We start from the raw sequence: 16,375 nt of genomic DNA, 5'->3' as shown, positions 1-16,375 counted from the left end.
TAGTGCCATGTTATCTTCATTTTGAATAACAGGTCTATTATAAAATCGGGCAAAGGTAGTGGAATTGCCGCTCCATCCAGCAGTTTGCCTAATAACATCTAGACTGACTCCTAATTTATGGGCAATGGATGTCGAAGCATGCCTTGTGCTATTAGATGAAAATACAGACACGTCAATTCCACTAACTTTTAAAGTCGACTTAATCCAGCGACTAAGGGTTTGAGTTGAAACGCATGCATGGGGCTTACGAACTCTAATAAAAAGTTGTGTTGATTGCCGCAGGTCTTTAGTTTTATTTACATATGCCATAAGGGTCTTTGCCGGAGATATCTCTGGTCGCTCGCCAAAGAAGGGTAAATATAGAATCGGATGCTTTCCGCTTACTTTGATTGTTTTAATTAGTTCCCTGATCTTAATAATTATTTGATCTTTTAAGGTAATGACTTGATCGGTTTTAATTTTGGATAGCGTTTGCACTCTGTGAGCGGTTACAAGAGCAAGCAGGGTAATACATTTTTTTTAAAGTTATTCAAGTGTTAAGCTTTCATTAGGAAACAAGGAAGCTAGATGATTTATAGCCAGGCTTGCATCCCATGTAGCACTATACCGTGGTAGCGGTGGTCTTACCTTATATACGCCCTTACAAAATCTTACAAGTCTATCATCATTGGATATATTACCAACAATTAAGGAAAGCGCAGCCCTAGGGCTATTAATTGTCCCATACTGACCGCCATCGTTAAATATATTTATAAGGAATTCTATAACAAACAGAATTGAAGGCTCATACATGTTAATTGAATTTTTAAAACAAAAATTATACCAACGTTTAAGCCAGACATCATACTGCTTTACTGTGTTTTCCGACAAGGAGGCGAGAACGATGTCTAAGGCGGATTCTGGTACGCATCGCTGTAGCAGCGCCGTCCGGATAATATTCCGACCGCCAGGTTAGTGTGTGCTTGAATGTTCTGGTTGCTAGAATTAGGAATGATAACATCATTAGTTCTTAGTTTTATTAAATCCGAAGAGAGAAGTCGCGTAAATAGAGTGGTACCAAGGTTGAGTAGGCCAATCAGGCACCACTACAATTCCTTTTGCTTTATCTGATATTATTTTCCTTAGTGTTTTAAGAATAACTGCTACTGGTGGAAAAGCATAAAATAGGTATTTGGATCAGTCTAATGTCAAAGCGTCAAATGCAAAGGCTTCAGGGTCTCTGTGCCAAGAAGCATAAATATTACATTTCTTATTAAGACGACTGGCAAATAAATCAATTTCGGGGACTTGAAAGTTATCCATTACTTTTTGAAAGCCTGTGGCAGATAATTCCCATTCAACATCAGGGTGTGTTCGTCTGGATTTCCTATCAGCAACTACATTGTCTGATGATCTTATATATGACGCTACGATAAATATTTTGCGAGCTTCACACCACTGCCATATATATTTTGCGATTATGTTCAGGTGGGGATATTGAACACCACCCATGCGATTTATATAACTTACAGCAGTGGTGTTGTTAATACGCATTAAAATTTGACAGTTACAAATATTTTTAGAGCGAAATAAGCAGCTAAAAGTTCTAGTTCATTAATATGCAATAGTAACTTGCTTTTGGACCAGCGACCACTGGCTTTTTGCTTACCACAAGCTGCACCCCACCCAGACGTTGAGGCGTCAGAGAATATCTCTAAGACATAGTTATCATTCCTAATTCTATGTACAGAATCATCGATAACATTAAGCCACCAGTTTATATCGGGTACAATGACGGTGGTATTACCATGTATTATGTATAAATTAAGAAACTTAATGCGCTCCGGTTGTTTGGTATATAACCATCCGTATTCTATGGCAGGCAGAAATTAACAAACCTATGAGCATTGCGAATTGTTATTTTGCACCGTTTTGATGTTTTGATATTTTCTAACTCTAATTCAATTCGAGTTCTTTTGTCTGAGAGTAAGCTTATCTGCCACTTATGGGTGTCTATTTCAAATCCTAGGTACTTACAGGACTTTGAAGGTACTTTGACACTTTTTTCTTCGTTGATGATAAACCCTAACGCCTGTAGTAACATTCGAGTGATATCAATGTTTTGTATGCACTCTTGATAGGAATAACCAGCTAAAAAGAAATCATCTAGGTATATAGACGATATAAAACCACATGACCGTAACAAGCTTATAACAGGTTTCATCAATTTTGTAAAAATGAATGGCCTGTACAGATACCGAAGGGCAGAACGTTTAATTCGTACAATTTATCATCTATAATAAAGCGGAGATATTTTCGTGAACCTGGATGTATATTAACAAGAAAATATGCATCTTTCAAATCCAGCGTCGCGATATAACACTCATTAGAAATGAGTTTGAGGACAGTACGTATGTCCTCCAATTTAAAATGTTCCGTATTGATAAATTTATTTAAATTTAGGATAAATCTCATTTTGCCAAGATACAGAACAAGGTTCACACTGAGATATTGCTCCAATAGATAAAAGGTTACGTAAGGTATCAACCAAGTGGGTTCTTTCAGAATCTGTGAATGTGTTTGGCTTTGGCAAACATGGTTGATGGACTGGTTGATTAAACTTTATTTGGTAACCGTTTATCCGTGATAAGATAGACTGATCACGTGTTACTAGGGACCATTGTTTACAAAAATGTTTAAGTATGTCAGCGTAACGTACCGGATCTACGGGCGGCGGGTCTGCTTGGATCGCTGCGCGTAGTTGTGCGACAAGGGCGCGCGAGGCGGCTTGTTGTGCGTGGCAGGCAGCTGGTGAAGCGACGGTAGACCCGTCGGTTGCCTGCGAGCCGGGGTCCTCGCCATCCAGTTTAAATTTTTCGTAGAGGAAGCTGTAGGTTTCGGTTTCTTGGGTGCATTCGGCTTAAGATCCGAAATAGATTTTGAAACAGCCTTTGCTGTTTTAATAGTCTCTGCTAAGTCGTTACCAAATAGGTATTTGTCAATTTTTGTTAATGATAATTGGTCTTTGAGTTCTTTTTTAACAGAATAAAGTGCAAAGTTACGCCTTGCCTCCGATTCGGTATGTTGGATGTCGCAGAATATTCTACCAACGTCCATAAGGTCCTTTATCAAAGCGTTGTTTATATCTTTGGCACTCAATTGATCCGAAATTATTTTGCCCAAGGATGAAATGGCAGCCGCCATTTGTTTTTGTCTTGATTCAATGGCTCTGTCTCTTTTGACAACCTGATCCGTTAGAGCCCCCTTGATTTCAGCATTTAGCTGTGGTGCCGCTATATTTTTACAATTTTCAGGTACTAGATACTTCTTAAGAAGATCTTTACGAGTCTCTCTGGTTAACCCAGACGTAGCAATGTGTGTAAATCTGGATGCTACGTCCTTGTTAATGTCTGGGCCATATTCAATTGTCACGGACGGATCCGCTCCCAATATGTCCAGTATTTCGATGTTAACGACGCCGCTTGGTTCTTCATGCAAACATGGAGCGCTTGTGTCATTTTCTGAATTGTCGTTTATCTCAATGAGCGGAATTTCGCTATTTTGGGCCATATGCTGTTCTATGTCAATATTTGCAATTGACCTCTGGCCTGTAAGGAGACGACGGTAGTTAATCTAATGTCGTAAAAACATTATATTACATTGTTATATTTAGAGTAAAAAAATCATCTAAACATTTTTATTATTATGTGGAGGGCAGGTGTAGAATTGCAGCGAAATGTTCCCACAGAACACTGATGCAACTTGAGATTAAGCTTAGATACGATTCACATGCAGCAAGATAGTCCCTCAGACTACTCTGATGCATAATTACAAGCTTGGCGTTTATCGCCATTGTAATTTAAATGCGACGAATTAGTCCCTCAGACTACTCTGATGCATATTAACAAATTTAGCGCTTATGGCCGTTACAATACAAATGCGATGAGCTAGTCCCACAGACTACTCTGATGCATATTTACAAATTTGGCCGTTGCGTAGAGAATTCTAATACATTCAAACCGATTATAATAAAATAGATAAAGTATACTTACAGTCTGTGTTTGGCGAGGATACTCTTGATGAACAAGAAGATGGTCTTGCAGATGGACACGACGATGATGACGAACTTAATGAAACATTATTATGTTTTTTACGACGTGAGCGTTTCACTTCCTTTTCCAGTTTTCGCAATTTTTTTGCTATAAATTCTATACTATTGTCGCTTATACGTTTCCGCATGATTTTTGCTTAATTTGTGTGCGAATAAGCGAAATGGTTGAGCATTAAAATGCGAATGAGGCTGCCTACTTAAAGTTCAGCGCAGGTGGGCTGACTTGAGTGGGGTAGGAACATACTTTATTTACTTTTTTGTTTTAGTGCTGCCACTTTGGTAATGGCAATTTGTTTTTTTTCTAAACTATAGTGATATAGTGGTGTCACCTATGCGTTACTACATTTTGTTCATTAATACTCACACGTTACTAATCTCGAGGACGAAGCACGAGTATAATATACAATATATCATCATAGATGTTTTGTCCCATTGTCGATGTCTTTATAGTATATTTTCTATTATTTGCATTATTACATTAATTTAGATTTGAATGCAAATTCAATTTTCCGTGAGAATCACCATAAAATTTAAGAAATTTGTAACCTTTAAATAGTTTTATTTTAAGAATATCTATTTAGCGTGTATCTTTTATTGGAGACTCATAAATTAAATAAATAAATTGACCAGAAATGGCGTGTGCTATATCTTTCTTGAGGATATACAGTTCAATTTTCAATTTGGAGTAACCATTGATTTATATTTTATATGTATGCTACTGGATAAGGTGTTCAAAATTAAATATGTGTCACAGTGACTGAAAAGGGAAAGAAAGCGGGAGGGGAAACGATAGGGCAGATGTGTCATAATAGTCTTTTTCTGTTTGTTTCTCTGAGAGTATTATAGTGAAATTATTTGATTGGATAAAGGCCATGATTTTAATGGTATTAACAATATTAGAACAATCACTATTATAATATAAAATCAACATTATAGATTTAGGTTGGAGCCTAGTAAGAAATCAAAAAACAATCAAATAGTTACTTGAGAAAATGCCCTTGTGCCCTCAGAAAACTTTAATGTTCTATGGGAATAGTTTTTACATTAACGAAGATTTTTTGTAAAAATTGTAGTTATTAATAATATTTCTAAAAAATTTTTTTTTTTATCCTTTCCGCTTTGGCATTTTTGTTTTAAGTAAACTATATCGACTGTACTACTCCCTTTTAGGTAAATATAGTAAAGAGTAAGCGAAATTGCATATCAAGAACAAGATGTCTGTCATACATGTAACTTACGTCAAATAATTTGTGCAGGTGAAAATATGAAATAAATTAGTTTTGACCATAAATAATTATTAAATCAAGTAAGCAAAGCGCACATGTAAATAATAATGTCGTTTTATGACCTATTAGACCTATTAGTGCGCAAATACTCAGTACGGACATTGCAGTGTTTATCCAATATTCTAGTGTCGCAATTTTTTCAGGTTCTGATAACTATATTCCATTTGGTTAATTTATTAAGGTGTCGCTATGCTGCCCGACTTTATTAAAAAATATTGCCTTTGAATATAAATGGCGGTTATTCAAATTTAAGATTTTCTTTAGCTTTACAACTAAATTACAATCAGGAAAAGACGGATGTTAGGCCGTGAAGTAAAAAGTATTTGCAAATTATTCGCATATAACAAGTTATAAAAGTGTTTGTGTGCATGGCAAGGTAAATTGAAATAAAAAACATATTCGAAAAATCAAATTTTAGTATTTCAACAGTATAATCAAAATAACGAAATTCAGGTAATTATCATTATAATATGCAATTATGCATAATTATTATCAATGTAACGATAACGTGATGATTGTATTGAGTAAAAATTAACAGATTAAAACACACTAAAATAAAAAAAAAATCACTTGATGTCCGCTTCTTTTGATAGGTGACACAGAATAATTGATTAATATACGTCAAGATACCGCACCACTTCGAGATTCTAATTATAATTTTACAGCTCTACTTCGGTGACCTTTACTATACAGTATAGTCAAATTTCCACACAAGGCATGACTGACAATAACTGATCATTTCACATGCTTTGAATCATTATAGTTATTGATGAAATTAATTTTAAATTTACTGAGCGAAAATAAACTTATCTTTTTTCTCACAAGATAAGTTTTCGCTGCACAAAAACTTAATATAATTATAATATAATCTACTCTAGACATACATAAGTCTCCTATTGCTTCCTACATGTCGGACTGGGAATCTAGACGTGTATATAATCTAAGATGTATAAGCGGCCAAATCATTCATATTAACTCCACGTGAACGTAATAATAAACAATATAAAACGAATAAACATTCAAATTGTAATTGTTTCATAAATCTACATAAAAATAGTTAAGAATTAAACGGTAACAAAATAATGATTAAATGCCAGTATTCAAGTAAGAATTTAGTGTGTATAGTTGAACTCCATTTGTACCAAGTACTTAACATTCACTTGCGCGACGTCGTAAACGATGAATCTGAGGTAATATGTCAAGGAAATATATGTATATAACTTTTGTTGTAAACAATAATTGAATTTTCACAGTAAATAAATTTCAGTCATATTCGATTATTTTAGAAATTTTTTTTTTGTAACTACTCAAGAGGTAATTTTGAGGTAGTAGTAGTGGTAGTTATAAGGCAAACTAGAAAGGGAAATCAATAGTTACTGCAAAGTTTTGGAGCCTTTTTTTTACAAAAGATTGATCGAAACGTCCTAGCTTAATACCTTATAGGAAATCGCACGTCATACTGACTCAAATTGACTGCTCACAATCAGGTAGCGACTTCTATAATCGATTTAAACAAAACTCGCCTAAAGGCAACGAACATGGCATCTCATATCCAGCGGATGCGGTGCTGACACATAGGCTCAGACAAAAGGATACTCGTTGTAGAGCAGCGAGGTGTCGGGCGGCGCGGCGGGCGCGGCGGGCGGGCCGAGCGGCACGAGCACGTCGCGCAGGCGGCGCGCGCGCGCGGGCTCGGGCTGCGTGCTGCCCACGCCCCACACGGAGTGCACGCCGCTCGGCAGCTTCGTCACGTTCTCGGCGCGCCGGCACTCCTTCCTGGTGGTGGTGGTGGTGGTGGTGGTGGTGGTGGTGGTGCCAACGGTGTGCACTCATTTTAGACACCGGATCTCCATCGTTGCATTCAATATCATCCACGTATACAATACAATTATGTATATATATCTATGTACATAATTGGTATATATGGCAAATGAGCCGTATGATGGTTAGTGGTCACCCAACGACTTTAGTGCTGTAAGAAATATGAAACATTCTCCACGCTTGGTAGCTAAGATGTTACGTCCCTTGTTCCTGTTTACACTGGCTCACTTGCCCTTCAAATCTAAATACAATAATTATACCAAGTATTGCTCTTTAACAGTAAAATATCTGATGTGGACTTACATGTTCCCGAGAGCCACATCACTCAAGAGTAGCAGCCCGACGTTGTTTCTTTTGTCCGTGCAGCAGTAGTTAGCAGATTTAGAGACCATGTCCGCAAAGTAAATGCCTTTCCCGAACATGTATCCTGTCACTGGTGCCTCCGGTGGGGCAATTCGAAGACCTACAAAATTATCCAATTTTAATTGTTTTATTTAGATTCAATTGAAACATCATATGTCAGGATTGTTCAAACTGACCTTGAGAGAGAATTCCAGCGAAGTTTGTAACACGTGAACCGTGCCATAGTAGTCTTCTGTTGTGAAGTTTTTTAAATGGTTTGAAACGCTTCTCTTCTCCTTCACGAACAACTTCGAATACCTGTTTAATAATATATAATATTTAATTTTCTTAATCATTATTGCTTTTTGTGTTAATTAGGAAGTCGACGCAAAATTTACTTTTACACTAAATATGTTTACGCTTGCACTTTTTCCTTTCTTTTCAAGTCCCACTTACAGCCTTCCTCCTGCCAACACAAACATCCTCTCAAATGCATTTGGTTGAACCCGGATATAACGGTTACCGGCTTGTATGGTGAATACGATTACCAATAATATCTAATAAATTTACAACCCAGCTTGAACCTCTACTGAAATATATGAAATTTATGAATGGAGATAAAATTTAAGTACCCACCTCTTGTACTTTTAGCGTATAGCTAGAATGTGTAGCAGCGTGCGTATTCCGCACATATTCTAAAATCATTTCGAATTCTTCGCTCTTCTTATCGAGAGGACTGATTTCTGCCTTTAATTTTCGATAATGAGCCTCAATAGGACTTACATTATCATCGCTTTCTGGAATGTAACGCATAAAATAATTATAGTTACATTGATAAAAGAAACAATGCAATTGTTACTGTTAGCGCTAAACGTAGTATTGATTAAATAATTTTATTAAAGAGTTTGTACTTTACCGAAGAGCATAATAAATAATAATATTTGATTAGTATAATGTTCATATTTAACTGCTGCCGTTTCCATGGCAGTTATTGCCAACTATTTTTTGTATTATTAAACGAAATATTCATTGTACATAAATTACCTGTTTTGAGTAAACTGTAGGCGATTTCAATCTCCAATAGGTTGTCTAACATTTCAGTTTTATTCTTTATAATTTCGACAGTATTCAGCAGTGGGGGATTATCAGTTCCAAAACTATGCGGTACTAAAGTGTAAAATCTGAAAATGTTTAACAGTATAAAATATCGTAAGTTTTAAGAAAAATATTAGTCATTTATTTATTAAAGTACTCTTTTCTCTTAAGAGACTTGTATAGAGTTAACAGATAACATTTAACATTAATAAAAAAAGGGTTTCATTTTATTATTTATTATCTAGGCTATTTGTATTTGTATTTGCAAGGGTATTTTGCTTGAAGAACTTATCTTGCTCAAAGACTTTATGTAAGTATTTTATAAAAATAATAATAAGTTAAACCTGTTAGTAGCGTCGATGATTTTGTTTTCGCTTGTAGAACCTTTCTCAATAAATTTAAGTAACTCGGAGAGAACATTGTATCCGGATTTAATTTGTTTCTTGGATAATTTTCCGAGGGGCATTTTTTCCGTATCGAGCTAAAACAGTAACAGTTTATATGAACATTTCAGATAACTCTTTTACTCTAAATTATTTTAACTTTGGTCGTTCCAAAAAATATGGTAAGAGTCATTAAGGCTTATTAAATAAGTGATTAACATTATATCTGATCTCAAATATATATTATAAAGCAAACAAACAATTACAAAGAATCACAGATAATCAATTTTGGTGAAGTAATAGATTATAATTAAAAAAAAATACAATTGTACTAAACAATTATCTCACACTTAATAATAATAAAGTTTTTTTTTTTCTAGGATGAAATCGGAGGAAATAAATAGAATATTGTACAAAGTTTTTATAGATTATAGGTACTAACTCGGAAGCGTAAGGTATCACAAATTTCATATTCGGCTTTAGCCCAGTCAAGGTGGATCTAAGCGATTTAAGATGCTCATCATTCGTCCCCTGGAAATTGCTTATTAAGACAAAATGCAATTCTTTTTTTTCGAATTCTAACTTTACTTTTTGTCACGAATTCAACTCCGATTGGACAATCCGTATAATTTTGTGTAGCGCCTCAGTGTACAGACTGTAGTGTGTATATATCTTACTTCGAACTCGAGGAGCGTCTTCTTCATGTTGTCGATGTTGAAGATCCTCTGTATGAGATTCTGCACGGACATGTGTAGCGAGCACTGCTTATCGACCTGCAGCGACGCCGCCGGCTCGTCGCTGTAGTCCATGTCTATGGGGTAGTACGCCTCCGGCATCTGATGACCACGTGGAAGAGTTTATCTGTTTATCTTCACTATTATGTAGAGCAGGAAGAATATCATTGCCCCTATTTAATTTATATGTGATCGAGACAGTGTGTATGAATCATCTTTGACAAAATTCGATCATCATTTGCCTTATGTATTTATTGTTTCTGTTTTTTCAAAGAGACTGCGAGCCAAACATTTATCAGTTACTTCAACAAAAAATACCGTTCAAACGTTTAGTCTCTTATTAATAAAATCTATTCAAAAAATCCTAAATAAAAATAAGAAATGTATCTTTTCGATAATTTTAAATTTAAAATTTCCGATTACTATGAGTATTTTACGATTTAATATTTTACCCAGGATTTATTTTTTTATATATTAACTAAGTGTATATAAAATATATTATAATTATTTCAGTAATTAATTATTATTTGCATGGTATTTCATTTTCTATATAATTGAAAATAAAACCCATCAAAATATACTCGGAATAAATAGCATCACGATGCATTATATCGATTGGTTTGACTATACAAGTTGTGATTATACGCACATACGCAGTTACACGCACACAGGTTTAAAAATTAAAAAAAAATTACATGCGGCATTTGAAAACGATGCTCTTAAGACATTTTTTCAGGCAATGTAACTTGTGACAATTTTAATTTACAAAAAGATGGCACTGACACGCTGGCAGCGGCCTCTGGAAACTGTTAATAGTACACATCTAAATCTACAATAGAGGGAGAGTAAAAAGAAGGTACTCCATGTGGTCTAATAGTATGGAAAACTATTAAATATATGATTTTTAAGTTATGTTAAACAATAATAATTATTAAGTTAATATTTAGTTCAATAAACTAACAGTCGGTTAATGCGCTGCCGCTGGACTGAATTTTATATTTAAATTCGTTCTCAGCCTCACCTTGACGAAGTTTTGCCGCTCCTCCCAGGGGTTTTGCGTTCGTTCCATATAAAGATTTTCAAATTTTTCAATTGCTTCGTTAAGAGTCTTACATTCTTCCACCTTATTGCCCCCAATCGGAGTACCGATTCTGCCCCAAGATCGGAACAACCAAAACCTGGAAATTTATTATATTAATATGCAATTTATAATAATTATTCTATTCTTGAAACGGTTAAGTAAAATAGGATTTATTAAGAATAACGATGACAATGAATTGGTGTAATGTTTTTCTTATAAAAAACTTTACACCAATTCTTGTCATCGCGTTGATTTATTCATAAATCAAATAATTGGCCTCACTTGTTCTTCCCGTCGGCTCTGAGCACCTGTAGCTTGTAGTAGGAGTTCTTGCCGGCCACCACGTCGGTCTTGGACAGCACGGCGGTGTACTTGGAGCCGTCGGGCGCCTGGTACACGTGCGCCAGCTCCTCCAGCCCCGAGTCGGGATCCACGGCCGTGCCGCCTGCCACACGACATGGACATCACACATCGTAATTCAGTTGTCCTTATCAAATTTCCTTCAAACCAATAAGAACACAATTTCACTTAAATGAAATAGGCATTGTGGAATTGTCCTATACGAGATCAATCAAACATAAGGTTTTTAATAAGGAAGTAGTTATCAAAACCTCCACATGTTAGGCTGATTTGACATAGTCAGCTCTACCCAAAGTTTGAGATGGGGTGTAGAGACAGATAGTAGGCTTAGTAGAATAGAGATTCTACTACGCCAGAAACCTCACATCACCACTTGTACTATAAATAAATATATCTTATTGTATTAAGTAACAAAATAATTCACCTTTAATTTTCAGCTTTGTGATGGTAGATTTGGATTTTGCATACATGCTCCCAGACTTTTGTATGGACTTTCCATCGATAACATCTTGAGGAACTCGTTTAGTCGGCTGTTGAAATGTTGTAAGTTTTTAATGATAAAGTAAAAACAAAATAAATTAATACATGAAAAACGAAATAATCAGACATCGCAAGTTCGACTTACGTCGGATCCCCAATCCGCAATATTATTTTCTCTTATAAGTTCCAGTGATTTTGTAACACTCCCATTACTGGGATCAATTAGGTCCAAGAATGATTCTTCGACAACCTGAAAAATTATGGATATAAACTTAACATTGACTTGTTTCAAGACCATATTTTATCTTAATTTGTAATCAACTACAATTCTGCAAAGGTTTAAGTCGAAAATGAAAAACTTTAATGATATTAATTTTAGAACTTTGACCTCTATATCTTTATCTTGTATGTCTTCCATTTTGACATTCATTTTTTCTAGATCATTCTTGGTGGATATTACAGCTGCTAGTGTATCCGTTAGCTTATTCACAACTAAGCCTCCCAACTTCAAAATGCGGTGCTTGATATCCTCTTTGGGAGTTTTGAATTTACCATAGATGAAAAATTGAAGGTTCTTCAATGGTGGAATGGATTTGTCTTTCTGAGAACTAACATGATTAAAAATACATTTACACAAAAGATAAAAATAACATTATAATGAAAATAAAGTTTATAACAAAAGTGTGTTCTTTCTTACAAACTAATGCTTATATGCAATCTAAATACAGAAAAGTTAACAATAAAAACTTAACTCAGTATATGTTTGTTCGAAAATACAAATTATTAATAAAACTCACCTCTCTGGTTCCTCTTTCTTTACGACTACAATGCTCGGAGGTGGCTCACTTTCAAATATTCTATCGCTACACTTTGATTTAAATTTTTTGAATGTTACATGATCTTGAAATGCTTTAGGGACTTTCATTGTTTTTCTCTTAGGAGTTTTAGTTGTGTATCTACATTTCGACCATTCGCTTATATTTCCTACAAGTATGCAAGTGCAAGACAATAAATTGATACGAAAACAAGAAAAGAGGAGAGAAATATATTATAGTTTATTTGGTGGTAGGTAGGTAGGGCTTTGTACATGTCCGTCTATAGTCTATTCCAACTACAATAGGACAAAACCCAAATAAACATTGAATAATCCAAGGTACTTCACTTCTCCGACTTAACGGCTGGTTCAAGCCCTATTTGAATGGTGCTAGAATCCAGTCTCCCGCAAGCCTTATACAAGGTTTTCGTCACATTAAGTTGGAGACCCTAAGCTCCAGCTCCAGTCGGTTCTCACAAACGAGCACTGTCATCCGCATTCTACATGCAGGTCCTGGATGCAAGCCGCGACAAAATCTAGAACTACGTTGAATAATAACGGGCTAAGAGCCAAGCACTGGGCGATCCCTACAGTGATGGACAAAGGCGCAGTATCGCCAACAACGGTTCTAACCAGGGTAGTGGAACTACAGTACAGTTCTCTGATAATATCAATACAGGCCTCAGGCACGTCTTCGAATCGCAACGCCAACCAAATGCATTGACGAGGCACACAGACAAAGGCCTTCTGCAGGTCCAAGAATGCCCAATGTAGAGCTCTCCTTTTGGCCTTTTGGATCTCGATAAGTGGAATAGTGTAATATTATAAATAAAGACATAATCAAGAACTGTTTGTAATGTACAAAATAGCTGAGCTATTATTAAATCGCATGGAATATGTAAATCTAAGGTTTGTTTATCTTTATTCCTTCTTTGATTGGAATAGACTATAGATAAGTACGACCCACTCATCAGATATTCTACGGACAAATGTTTGGTGGGGCATTGTTGATGTAAGGATTGGCTAATATTTTTTACCATCAGATGTCTCTTTAGCTCATACCACCTATGTTTAATATATATGTATTTATAGTCAATTATATAGTACCTGTACACTTATAGTAAAATGTGTCCAATACAAGTTGCCCTTTACACTCTGGACACGGCTCAGGAACTCCAAATGTCATAATATCAGCCAAATGATCCAGACACTGGAAACGAAACAGAAAAATAATAATAGAAAGAGAAAAAATCTTTATATGAAATTATGAATAACAAGAATTTTAACAGCTTTGGTCTATGTACATATTGCCATATAAAATCAATTTTTTTTCAGACACTGAATCAAAACATAATTGAATTAATATTCTACAAATCAGAATTAGTAATACAATTATTGTGCATTGGTATTGATTGTTTTAAGTTGAAGTTGATAAATTACCTCATCCCGACCTTTCAGCACTTCTTGTAAATTATCTTCAAGTAAATCTTGCAGATCATTCTTAGTGAGGTCGGCGAGTGCACTACGATATTTATGGAATGATTTATTTTGTTTTTCAATTTTTTTTTGTAAATCCTTTTCTTTCTTTATATCAGCTTCATCTTTTGGTTCCAATTTTAACTTTTTCACGGGCACTTCATCATCTTTGGACACTCTTAAAAATTTTATTACACAAATTATTGAGTGAAACAGGTTTTTTTATATCACAAAAAATTATATATAAAATACAATTTATGTCATATTAACAAATAGTATTTATTACATACTTGATGGCATCCTTAACTGTTTTCTGATCTTCCTTATTGAGACTCTTAAAACCTGGAAGATCTTCACCACCAGCTAAGAATAAAAATTCGTTTTTTTTCTCAGCAAAACAATTAAGATGATGCCAATTTGGATGATCTCCATACTTCGGATCATAAGACAATTTCGATACTCTTATTTCTCCCTAAAATTAAATATTATAATGTCATAATTTTTGGTTACTTTTAAATTTTATTTCATAATAATCTATAAATTACAAACCTTACAAATTTTAATATCACAATGTTTACATGTTGCTCTACTCGACTTAGAATATTCGATAGAATAATTTGCCAGAGCTGCCTTTTCACTGTTGTCCCTTTTATTAGACTTGCCTTTTTTATTTTTTTCTGTAGGCATCACAATACCTGATGGATTACCTAAAGAGAAAATGTAATAATTATTTAATGACATCCATATTATGGGTTTCAACCTAATGTAGCCAGATTCATAAAGCCCTAAAATATAACATATCAAAAGTTCAATCATTCCTTTATTTATACATCATTTACTGCACCCCGAATGTACAAACAAAATACAGAGTAAATAAAATTCAAGTTCAACAGGGAATTGTTGCTTGCAGCATTCATGGTCATGATTTGTATATAACTATTTAACTTTTTTTAATTGTGTATAATTAACGACTTAGGTTGATAATTTGTATATATATAAAAAAAGCATAGTAAGTATACATAAGCATATACCAATGTTGTGTATATAAGAGAGGGACGTTTAACGCTAAAGCAGCCATCTCTGCCTTAGCAGGATAATAGCAGTTAAATTAAGAGTTTATGGAGACACTTAAATAGGCATGAAAAAACGCAAAAATGAAAAATCATAGCAATTATTTTTTGATATTAATAATTATATCAGATAATAGTTTACTAATTTATTTATACATACCCAACATGCTCTTTATTCTGACTTGATCATCATTTTTAAGTTTATTAAAATTTGCAATTTCAGCAATACTTCCAGGACATTTTTTTTTAAAGAAACATTCTTCATGATGCCAATTTGGTTGCTTGCCATCATGAAAAGCCGACTATAACATAAAATTAGCATGGGCTTTATTGAAATTCAATGAATAGAAAAATTCAATCACACTTTTGTTAGTACTTTTAAATCATGAATCATCATCAACATTAATGCATTAAAATTCAGAGTGTAGATTCTACTGAGCAAAAATGATAATAAACTTAATTAACATATCAAATAACAGTAAACATAAACATTTACAATTGCCATTTCTAAATAAAAAAAAACAAATTGCAGAACTTTACTTTACATAGTGGAAAAACCAAGTTATTAATATATGTTCCTCTTAATTTCGTTTAGTAACGCTTTTGTTATTATTTACATTATACATTATACATACTACTCACTACTTTTTGACAGGTTCAGACAAGTTTATATTATTAATGTATGTTTTTGTCTAATACTTTCAATTATACAATTAATTAAAATGAATTATAAGAAACTGATAGCCTAACGTACCGATATATAAATATATGTTCACACCATTTACCTGCACCATTATTGCTATTCGCAATACTCCTTGGTCTATTTTATTTTTACACGCTTTACATGACGCTCGACCGGACTTAGCATATTCAACTTGATAAGGTAAATCAGACATTTTAAAGTTAAAACGGTCTTGATTCAGTTTTTCATTAGTTACCTAAAATATTATTTATTGAATTAAGTTACTGCCACATTCAAAAGTGCGGTTTGCGACTATGCGACCATCAGTGAAGTTTAAATTAAAGTCTATGGCTTGAATTAAACTGCCAATTGCCATTGACAACAGTCAACGACGAATGATTAATAAAAAGTTAAACTAAAACATTGTAATTAAACTTTTTTTTTTTTGTGCTGAAGTATGTAAAGTGTTATCTATTTAAAGTGATATCTTAATATTTTGTTGCAAATATTTTTGAGGTGCATAATGTAATGTTTATCTGAACTTAAAGTAAATATATTTATAATAATAATAAAAAGTGGTAAAATAACTAAACTAGTCTATGTACTATAAATAATATACATACTTTCTTCACTAGAATATGTATTATAAAATATTTATAAG

The 16,375-nt window shown here is 34.1% G+C and overlaps 1 protein-coding gene across 1 annotated transcript; it reads right to left on the bottom strand.

Moving 5' to 3' along the window:
- Positions 1-5,777: 5,777 nt before the first annotated feature.
- LOC113393517 (poly [ADP-ribose] polymerase) lies at positions 5,778-16,046 on the bottom strand. Its single transcript, XM_026630454.2, has 20 exons — positions 15,818-16,046; positions 15,193-15,334; positions 14,512-14,669; positions 14,253-14,434; positions 13,927-14,140; positions 13,594-13,696; positions 12,470-12,656; positions 12,061-12,280; positions 11,818-11,922; positions 11,617-11,722; positions 11,115-11,277; positions 10,773-10,929; positions 9,695-9,853; positions 8,979-9,115; positions 8,584-8,720; positions 8,176-8,336; positions 7,737-7,857; positions 7,501-7,660; positions 6,973-7,152; positions 5,778-6,561 (listed from the first exon to the last, which is right to left on the bottom strand). Exons 1-20 carry the CDS (start codon positions 15,926-15,928, stop codon positions 6,489-6,491), a joined length of 2,976 nt encoding a protein of 991 aa, XP_026486239.2. The 5' UTR covers positions 15,929-16,046; the 3' UTR covers positions 5,778-6,488.
- Positions 16,047-16,375: the final 329 nt, after the last annotated feature.

This window comes from Vanessa tameamea, chromosome 6 (assembly GCF_037043105.1).
Source record: "Vanessa tameamea isolate UH-Manoa-2023 chromosome 6, ilVanTame1 primary haplotype, whole genome shotgun sequence".
NCBI classification, from domain to species: domain Eukaryota; kingdom Metazoa; phylum Arthropoda; class Insecta; order Lepidoptera; family Nymphalidae; genus Vanessa; species Vanessa tameamea.
The sequence above is the reverse complement of the archived record's forward strand: the minus strand, read 5'-3'. Positions and strand labels throughout refer to the sequence as shown.